The sequence below is a fragment of the Vicia villosa genome, linkage group LG4 (genome assembly GCF_029867415.1).
Source record: "Vicia villosa cultivar HV-30 ecotype Madison, WI linkage group LG4, Vvil1.0, whole genome shotgun sequence".
NCBI lineage: Eukaryota > Viridiplantae > Streptophyta > Magnoliopsida > Fabales > Fabaceae > Vicia > Vicia villosa.
The window spans coordinates 63,279,960-63,290,936 of NC_081183.1; the positions used below are offsets into that span (position 1 = coordinate 63,279,960).

Below are 10,977 nucleotides of genomic sequence, written 5' to 3' on the forward strand. Positions count from 1 at the left end.
CAAATCTTATTCGCTGGTCAATCCAGCGTGGGCCCCTGCAAAGACTTTGAATCCCCTTGGATTCAGTGTACACCATCATACCATGCACCTACAAATCTGTGCCCTTGGATCAATCTCAAAGCCAATCTAACGCCTCACACATGCAAGCTCACCATGCTCCTTCATTAATTGCCACACCAGATCAGTATCCTTATATTTTTAATTTTATTTTCTATTTTTATTTTAGTTTCTTTGATAAATTAATTAAAAATAGTTAAAAACTTCCAAAAATTCCACAAAAAAAAATATTTTAAACTTCTAAAATAATATATTATTTTATGAAACAAAAATATTTTATTTTTCTTCAAAATTTCAATATTTTTCATAATTAATTAGTATGTATTTGTATATTTGCTTATTAATTATTTTAATTAGTCAAAAAATCATAAAAAAAAATTGTTCTTTGTGTTAAATATTGTTTATATATCATAAACTAATTTTGTACATATTTAGGATAATTTTCTCTTTAAGTTTTAATTATTTGTGTAATTATTTGCATAATTATGTTTTGATTAACTTAAAATATCCAAAAACAAATTTCAAAAATTCCAAAAAAATTAGTTTTGTTCTAAAATCAATTAACAAACATTTTGTACATATTTTTAAACTTATTTGCTAGGTTTAATCATATTCCATCTTTTCTTTATTTTAAATTAATTAATAATGCATTAATTATATTTAAAATAAATCGCAAAAATACAAAAATATGCCTTTTATTTCTTGCAATTTAAAATTCCTAGATAAATGTATAGGATGTCAAATTCATGTAAATAGGCTAGTTTACATTTCCCGCACAATCGATGTAATAGCGTAGATTTACTTTCTGCACTTTACATTTCCGCATTTTAATTTCCAGCACCCATATAAACTGCGTGTATGTCAAAGATAAAACTGAACCGTCAGATCACTAACTTCAAAGATAAATATCTGAATTCAATCACAATCACATTTGCACCTCCTAGGGTAACCCCTTTTCACTCTTTTCAAAATCAAAGTTACATTTCTACTGTTTCGAGTACAAAATCGAACCTTTTGTTTATATCCGACGAATGGATAGATTTTTAAAGGGAACAAGGATAAAGACCTCCTAACTCAGGGTAGACCTCCTAGTTTGCTTGCTCAAAATCAAAACAAACAAAATTCTCATACACTGTTGTTTTTTTTAAAACGAATTTTCCAAAAGACAATATTTTGTATACATCCAAACACGGATCATTACAAAATTAACGATCTTTTCAAAACATCTTTCGAAAGATAAACAAGCATTTGTATATATCCGCACAAGGATCATTACAAATTCTATTTGCAAAGGTATTTCAAAAACACAGGTAAAGCATTCCGAATCAATTGAAAAGTAAAGCAAATGAGCTAAGCAAACTAAAGAGCCCATGGATAACCATGGATACAAAGGGTGCTAACACCTTCCCTTTGTATAACCTACCCCCTTACCCAGAATCTCTCAAAGGTCTTTTTTCTGTTTCTTTTATAAACCTTTCCTTCATTGGATAAAATAAAAGGTCGGTGGCGACTCTGTAAACTTTTTCAAAAGTGACGCGAAAGCGTCCGATCGACAAAAAAGAGTCAGTTCACGTATCCCACCCACGGAGGGGTATGGCCCGAAAGGACGGTCCACACACCCCCTTCTTTACTATTTCCTTACAGTGGCCCAATTGTCATAAACCATTATTTTCCATAAAATTCTTAATAATTCTAATTATTAATTCAATATTTCAAATTAAATTAATATTAAAATTATACGGATGTTACAATTATACTATTAGCAAAATTAGGATATGCAATATACGTAACAAATTTATATGTTTTGTATTATGAAAATAGTATTCAAAATTTTAATTTAATGTTCAAACATATAATTTTTTAAATATAATATGATTTTTAATATTCAAAATTTACGTAGTTGTTGTTATTAATTTTTTTTTTATAAATTTTAGTAATACGTTAATGGATAGTCATGAAAATTTAATAATAGATGGTAATCATAAAAAATAATGATAAAAGATAAAAATTTATTAATATAATCAATTTTATAAATTGAATAAACTATAATTGTTTTTATAAACGGGAATAAGTTACAAAGCATTTTAAATTTGAGATTTTATATTTATTACACTATTCAATGGAGATTACTTAATGTGATTATTTTAAATATATGAGAATAAATATATATTATTTACCATACATAGGTTTTAAATTTCTATTTCTTTTATAATTGTACATAGATCTAATTACTCTATTAACATATTCATATTTTTATTATTTGTTTAATTTTTAAATATTTTAAGTATACATTAAACGTAGAAACTTTTAATATTTGACGGGAGATGTCATACATTTTAGGTTTGAAAAAAAATGAGCTAATATCTCAAATAGGTTTAATAAATTTTATTCTCTAACTATGTTTAATTTCTTAATTAAAATTATATTTTTTTAAACTTATAAAATTATATTTTTTTTATATTATAATAATATACATTAAATGTAGAAACTCTTAAGCATTTATCGGGAGTTGTTATACATTTTACGTTTGAGAAAATTGGCTAATATTTCAAATAGGTTTAATAAATTTTTAGAATTAACTCATTTGGATTCAACTGGTATTTCTTAACTCATCTGAATTGACGGGTAGATGTGAACGTATGTATGAGATACGGATCATTTTAATGTCTATCTTTTAACTATTTGTTTTGTTACTGTTTTATATATTTGAAGTTATAAAATTAATTGACGGGTATATGTAAATATATCTATAAGATATCAGTTATTGATTGAAATTACGTGAATATTTATGAACTGCAAAATAAGTTATATTATGTTTGATATTCCAAACACATCAATTAAATTATGATAAATGATTATAAGTTATAAATATATTAATGTTATCTAACTGAAAATATGATGTCATATTTAATAATTTAGTCATTGATACGTGTAATATGAACCAATGTGTTTATTCTTTTACTCTTTCATGATTAGCTATTATGTTTTTGGGATTAACATTGACTAAAATTTGTTTGCATTTTGGTTAAATATATATGGTTGATTTATATAAAAGATCTTTACAAATGATATTTGGATACATGTAATGTGAATGTAAAACTTCGACTAGACCCGTGCGATAGCACGGGTTTCCTACTATTTTATTATCAAATCAATATAAATTAAGCATTATGCAATTAGTCAATTTTAACCCTGAAATCAGAATAAGAACGAAAAAAAATACAAAAAATTCAGTAACTAACACGACCTCTATGAATTAGGTAGCCTCTCAGCCAAGCCACAATCGAATGACAGTAAACGTTCACCCTTATTCTATATAATACTTGTAAATAAACTATATTGGACATTGTCTATTGTGACTGCTATGAGCGACATCAATGGTAGATGTTCCAATTCTAAGTATGCTTAATCCTTACAACAATAGGATGTTAAATTTTCAAAACCACTTTGGCCACTCTAGACCTTCTAGAGATACATTACAATAAATAAGATAAGCTTTATACTCATAGCTGTCTTTAAAACAATTCTATTAATCCTACAAATTTGAAACAGAACTACTCAGTGGTTTTGAATGGCAAGTTTGATCTGAGAATGCCCAAGAGGAAATAAGGTGATGGGCTATTGCAAATGGTCCAGGAACAAACATTGGTGTAAGTTCGCCACTTTCCACATTAAAATCTGTAGACAAGCTGTGAGTTTTTTCTACTCCTTTACACATTTGTTCCACCTTTGCTGCAGCAGTTGTTTGGGCTTTCTTGTACTCTGCAAATGTCAGAGCTTTTCTTACATCTTCTCTACTGTGCCACTGAGCATCTACATAAGCAAGTTGAAAGATATTCTATGTCACTGATCATAAAAAACAATATTATTACCATAGATTTGGGAGTGTGTGTGTGTGTGAAGTCCACACATGTAGGGCATAATCCTCATTGAGACTAAGCAACTATGCGCAATGTATGCAAGTGTCATTCACAATTACTCCCTCTGACTCATTTTAAGTGGGACATTTAAAATATTTATTATTCTCAAATGATTGATCACTATAGAATACCATAACAATATTTATTAACTTTTTCCAATAATATGCTCGGGCAATGCTAACGAGTGCCCCAGGGACACTCGTTAAGAGTTTTAAAAGGTATGTTTTGTTATTAAAACTTGTATTCATTGCATTAAAAATAGAAATAATGGACTTCTTTTAAGTAACAAAATGTATGCTTTATTGAAAATATTTGTATTTAATGAAATGAAAATTGAAATGATTAATTTATTTAAACAATATTTTCTTGATTTGGAAACCTTAATGAAACGTGCATTGCTTAAAATAACACTTATAATGAGACTAAGGGAGTTATAAGTTATTCTCCCTCAACACGAGTCATGCATATAAATAAAGGAAAAAATGATGCATTAATAGGTGGGGAGGGGAGTGGGTAATAAGTAAATTCAATGAAACAGTGGTGGCCAACATACCTTCCAACTCCTCCTTGTCCACATTAATTTCAAGAGATTTAGCATATGCAAAGAATCCAACCATCAGCTGGCATGGCATGCTGTTTGGTCCAACTAGAAACAGCCAATAGAAACAAAAGTATTAACATACAAAAGATGAGAAAAATCAAAGTAGTATACCATCAAAGATTGATATAGATTGAATTAGCAGTCAAGACTAGAAAGTAAAATCATCAACTCATAAGTGAAGGCATCACTTGAGCTATATAAATCATCTTCAAATTGTACACAATCTTTAAGATTTTTTACCAAATATTTATGAACCATGATTTTTGTATTTTATCTAATACAAACAATGGAGAAAATAATAACAGTATAAAAACCAAATTAAAATAAAACTGTATTTAAAATATGTTATACCAGGCCATGGCTGAGAACTGTGATATACAACTTCTCCCACTTCAATACCAGTCTCCTCCCATGTTTCTCTTCTTACAGCCTCCTCCAAGCTTTCTCCGGGCTAAATGCAACATCCGAAGACAAACTTAAAATTTTTTACAAATATAGTGATAGTGATAAAAGATTCTCAACTAAAACAAAAAAGAAAATATCCATGCATAAATTAACATCTAGAAATAAGGGCAAGAATGCACCTCTATAAAACCTGCTAAGCAGCTCCACATTCTAGGCACAAATCTGGATTGTTTGCTCAAAAGAGCACGATTATTCTCTCGATCAATTACCAGCATAATAACCACCTGCATAACATCAATTGAGTGGAGTCTTGAGCAAAAAATCAAGTCATTCAATTGATTAATCAAAACAAAGAACAGAATATAGCAAACCGGGTCAACTCGTGGATATATCCTCTTTTTGCATGATTCATTTGAACACTGCTTCCGCCTCCCAGCTTCCATTGGGACTGTTTTGTCTCCACAATGTCCACAAAAACGTGATATATTATGCCATTCTAACAGTGCTCTGGCCTGGGAAAATCCAAGAATTATTAAAGCAACATTGCCTTCTGACATTGGGACATGAAAATATCTTAGAACAGATCAAGGACTGAAGTATGAAAAAGTAACATAACTGCATAGACTTGCATAAGTATTGTAGTATTTGTTACAGAAATAAGTTATCGACAATATAATGAAGAGTAATAACTAACTCTGAAGCAGGATAACACAAGCAATATTTGAGATGAAGAAAATGAAAAGAAAAATTGAAATCACATAGTCAACCCTAACATATTCTGATGTTATTTTTAATTTTCCTCCAATTTTTCAGAGATTTATTGATCATGTCTAAATTAACAACAACAACAAAAAAAAACTTACATGACCAGCAATAGACAAGTTTCCCATGGCTATGGAATCAAGCCAATCAGTAGCAACCATAAGCGTTCTGAGCTCCACATAGCTGAACCGTAGGCCATCAAATTCAGGCACAAACCCACTCTCACCAGACAAGTCAATCGTCCAGTAAACCGCATCTTGTTCAGCATCCGAACCCAGATACACAAAGGAGTCGGCGCTGAGTTCAGGAGCCAATAATCCAGTGAGCTCTGTGAGAGCGATCCAACCGAGTCTCCATGAGTCACCATGACTGGAAGTTGCGAGGGGCTTTCCGTTTCTGAAGGGAAGTACCTTGAAATTAGGTGATTGGTGATGGGTGTTATCGATGATTCGGGATTTGAGGGTTTGGAGTGCGATTGTGGGTGAAAACAGGTCGTTTTTATTGGGTGTTTTGGATCTCAGTGGGTTTCCGGCGAAGGCGTGGGAGTTAAGGTTTATGGACATGCTGGTGGTGATGCTTCGGATTTTATGAAAAGAAATTAAGGACAAGAATTTTGAAAATTGTAGAAGCTTCACCATTATCCCATACAGGTGTTAAAGAGTTTTCATGGAAAAAATTTAAATAAAACTCAAATATCAAAATTACAAAGAAAAAAAAAAGTAAATCACAAATTACATTTGCAATTCATTTTTAATTCAGGTTTCTTTTTACAACTATAAAATAAGAGAATTTCTCAACCAATCTCATGTCCTTCTCACGCATCACCGAATTGTTCATTTTGCTCTCACCTTTTTGTAGATACATCTCCGAAAGCACTTTTTTTTTGTTAAACGTTGTTTTGTTCCGTAGATGCACCTACGGAAGTCTTTCGGATGTGCATCTACGGAAAGGTTTTGGTGTTATATCTCGCGCCAGACCTTCCCTCTCCTTCATTCTTCACATTTTCAAACTCAACTCTCTCTCAACCCTCATACTCTTTCAACCTTAAACTCTCTTTCCCCTACCTCATAATCGATATCAAGTTTGGCTATGTAAGACCCGTAGAAGTACACTAGCATGAATTAGAATATGAGAATATTAAATAGTATTATGCTATTTTATTTCATCAATTTTCTATATAATTGTCTATTAATAACACAGTTATTGAGAGTTGAGACCATGCCGAAGTGCTATAAAAAAATCTATTAATATTAAAACCATATTCTTGTAGTTTTAATTATTTATGCAAAATATTTTCATTTTGTCAAAATTTAAATACGAGTTTTACAGACTGACCGGTTGAAGCAATTCGACACCGTGTGAAAAATTAGCAGGCGAAATATTTTGAGTTTTGACTAGTATCTGAATATTTTAAAAATCTATGTTGCACATAGATCGTGTTGGTAAGCTCGTTTTATTTTTTTTACGACATTTACAATTATAAATTTACCTGTCCAATTCTGTTTAACCGAGTATTTTTATTTTTAATTTTAATCATTTTTAGTCTGTTTTATTAAACTTCGTTCCGCATAGGTCATTTTCATATATTCATTTTTATTTTTCGATAAAATACGTATCCAATTGCTATACGTTCTGGTCCCCTTTTCAACAATTTTATTCGGGTAAAATAGTATTTCTTTTCATTTCTCATTTCATGTAGTATACTTAAAACCTTGTAGCCCAAGTTATTTTAAATTCCACACGATTTGGCATTAGAGTGATTAAATTAAACATTTAATCTTTAGAAACTAATAATATCATGATATTTTCTCACAAAGTCATCATTAGATGCCATGTGAGTAAATGATCTAATGGGTAAGGATCAACCTTATCACATACCACTACTCTATCCAATGGCTATTATGGTTTTGAAATTTCTATTTAAAACAAGTCTTAAAGAGTCATTCACTTCATTCCTTCATCTTTTCTCTCACGTAAAACACTCTTCTCTCTGCTGCTTTCTTTCATTTCTTTTTATTTGCAAAGAGATAATGAAAACAAATTAAGTTTTGATAAGAGTTGAAAGGAAATCATAAACCTTCACTTATAGAAATATTCAAGTAAGAATCTCAAGAAAAGTGGTGAATTAAAGTTGATCCATGAGTTATGGTGGAGCTTCATATCTAGTTTTTATGGTGAGAAAAATTCTCTTTATTTCCTCTTGTTAATACCTACAAAATTCACAAATAGAATGCATGATCGGATTGGACTATCTTTTACCGGCAACCACTGTGCCGGATAATTAATTCCCTCGTGCCGCTAAATATTATGCTTCTGTTTGGGTCTGTTCATCATACTAAATTTCATTCAATTTTAAATATACACACACAATGATTATAGGACAATTTTGGAAAACTAATCAATATAATATATAGTTAGAGATTAAAAGTTATTATTATTTTAGAAACTGGTTAATTTGGCTTTCATAAATTAAAGGTTAATATTAGTTTATGAGTTAATTTTAAAATTCAAAATATTTATCCTCATCGGGTATTATATCTTACTATGTTACAAAAATGATATTATTTAAATGGTTATAATTGAAATAATATTGGCATGATTGAATCATCAAAATAACAAAATAATATTGTTATTGTTACTCATAAGTATAATTTTATTTTTAAACTACATTAGTTCTCAAGATTCTCTTATGTATCCTATTTTAATTAAATGGTTTATTAAATTGTCCTTATATTATTAATAGTGTAATATTATTTTATTTATTATGAGTTGAAACTAATTACTTTTTAGAAGCTATCAATATTGTCTTGATAAGTTATAATTTTGAGTTAATATTGGTTAGAGATTTTAAATTTTAAAATTTAAATACTATATATTTTTTTTATCACATATGAATAACTAAATTTAATTCTTTAGTTTTCGATCAATTCCTTACTTAAAGATGATTTTAAATATATAATCATTATTTTTTTTTAATAATTTCAAACAAAGTAGTAGGCGAATAATAATGTTTATGACAATATCATAATACTATTTTAAACCAGTGAATTATGAAATTTTTGCATTAATATTTTATAATTCTTTTAAGAGAAAAATTCATTTTCTATTTGAAAAGATATATTCTAAATATAAAATGTTTAATTTAGAAAATGGTAATTAAAACCTAAACCTAACCTAATTGATTAGGTAAGTGGCCAAGGTAAATCCCTCATTATGGATGTAGTTGGGTTTGTATTAACTTAATTAAATTGTGTATTTTAAAAAGGTCCAGAGTGTGAACCGGACAAGAGACTTCGTCTAGAGTGGCAAATCGTTTTCATATAGCGTAAGTTGAATATGTTGGAAGCTTACTAAGGTAAGGGCACTTTCTAACGATATTATATATGATTGAATGCATATGTGCTGGTATGAATGATTGTGTGCCCGGTTGGGGATGTGTGTTTCTGTTGTGATGCTAAACTTGAGAATGTGTTTTCATATGATTTGTTGAAAATATATGAATTGACTTGTGGTTATGATTACATATGTGAAGATTATGTAAGTTCATATGATTTGTTGAATATATGAATTGACTCTTGAGAAATATTATGATGCATTTGCATATATGTGCTCATGCATATCATAGTTGCGTGTATGTCGAGAGGACTGCACCGGGTGAGGACTCTAGAGGACGAGCCCACCTAATCCTACGGGATTTTATTGAGTTGGTTTCTGTTGAGATCACTTCTAGTGAGGCAGTACCTCGGTGTCTGTTGGGATCACTTTTAGTGAGGCAGTACCTCGGTGTCTGTTGGGATCACTTTTAGTGAGGCAGAACCTTTTTAGTAGGATGTGCCTACGACTCTCTGCGGAGAGGTTAAATTCCGGAATTCATGCATGTGAGGAACCCGGTTAGGGGGATCACACCCATGTAGAGTCTGCATTTGGATTTTTGTGCATTACTTTATTTGTTGAAATAAATATTGTGACTGTTGTATATCATGTATTACTTGCATGTGTGTATTCTTTCGTATATGCTATTTTTAGATCGTGACCCTCTACTATTATTTTGTTGTGGCTAACGACCACCCAGGCTGTTAGCAATTGGGGATAGTTAAGGTATCCTGGTGTCGTGAAGACTTGCAAGATGTGAATGTCTTTGGCTAGGAGTTCAAAATCAGCTTAGGGTTTTGTTTCAGAGTGTTGTCTGTGTTTGTTTGGGAAGTTTGTTGTTAAAGCTGAATGCTTAATTTGTGTGTGTGGTTTTGACCTTTACTTGTTGTCAAATACTCTGTACGCAATTATATTCAAGTGGTCAAAAATTTTATGACCTAGGGCATTGCGCTGGGCCTATTTATGGAAAAGACTTAGACCGAACAGCTCGTACTCTGATTTATCATTTTTATTATTCCTAAAAGGACAGTGGTCCATATTTTGTAAGGCATTAATTTTGAAAAAAAATACACTCGCGCTGTTAAAAATCGGGGTGTTACAGGCTACGTTGTCAACATCAACTTCAACTATCTATCAAGTTCAAAGGGATATTTTAATCGGTAAATTTTTAAAATTTTTAGTTATTTTAGAGTAGTTTTGAAATTGAATTAGAATGTATTATTTAGGTGTAGAAATGAATTGATAGGTTTAGCAATAGTATTTAGAGACAATGTAGGGGTTGATTGAGGTTTTAAAAGGACGATCAAGCCACAAAATTGAGTTTGCAGTGGCTGGAACTATACTCAGACGCCACTGTTGCGTTTTTGAGTTTCAGTTGCTTCCGTAGATCCATCTACGAAAGAGATGGGCGTTGGGGCTTTCCGTAGGTCCATGTACGGAAGCACCCAATGTATTGACAAGTAACATGTTTCCGTAGGTCCATCTATGGAAGTATCCCATGTTTTTGAAAATAACATACTTCCAAAGGTGCATCTACGGAAAGGTATTTTTTTAATTTCTTGTTTATTAATATTTCATTGTTCATGTACGGTTACCTATGCAGATAATATGACTCACGGGCCAGATAGAGATATACATAGGAGGACTGATGGAGCTTGTAACACCCTTCTAAATCCCGTGGCAATTTAAATAAATATATCAGAGTAAAAACATACACACAAGGGTGCCATAATTATTTAAAACAGATAATTCAACTAAGGTCAAAGTCATGCTTCATTAGGAAACGGTTCACCAAAACATAATCATATTTATCATAGCGGAATAAGAAACATCATCAAATACAACCAAATGGAAATATAA

General features: G+C 30.6%; 1 protein-coding gene and 1 long non-coding RNA gene across 2 annotated transcripts; one reads left to right on the forward strand and one right to left on the reverse strand.

The window, feature by feature from the left end:
- Positions 1-3,345: 3,345 nt before the first annotated feature.
- On the reverse strand, positions 3,346-6,409 carry LOC131599216 (nudix hydrolase 19, chloroplastic-like). Its single transcript, XM_058871656.1, has 6 exons — positions 5,847-6,409; positions 5,355-5,495; positions 5,163-5,267; positions 4,930-5,029; positions 4,531-4,623; positions 3,346-3,870 (listed from the first exon to the last, which is right to left on the reverse strand). The coding sequence occupies exons 1-6, from the start codon at positions 6,381-6,383 to the stop codon at positions 3,593-3,595; spliced, it is 1,254 nt and encodes a 417-aa protein (XP_058727639.1). The 5' UTR covers positions 6,384-6,409; the 3' UTR covers positions 3,346-3,592.
- A 1,303-nt stretch (positions 6,410-7,712) lies between these two features.
- Positions 7,713-10,125, forward strand: LOC131594863 (uncharacterized). Its single transcript, XR_009281572.1, has 3 exons — positions 7,713-7,919; positions 9,011-9,100; positions 9,818-10,125. It is a non-coding gene; the product is annotated as an uncharacterized LOC131594863 (long non-coding RNA).
- Positions 10,126-10,977: the final 852 nt, after the last annotated feature.

Coding starts and splice junctions, on each gene's coding strand:
- LOC131599216 (XM_058871656.1), bottom strand. CDS start 6,383: ATGGTGAAGCTTCTACAATTTTCAAAATTCTTGTCCTTAATTTCTTTT. Junction 5,030..5,162: donor GCTTAGCAGGTTTTATAGAG/GTGCATTCTTGC, acceptor TGTTGCATTTAG/CCCGGAGAAAGCTTGGAGGA. Junction 3,871..4,530: donor GGACAAGGAGGAGTTGGAAG/GTATGTTGGCCA, acceptor TTGCTTATGTAG/ATGCTCAGTGGCACAGTAGA.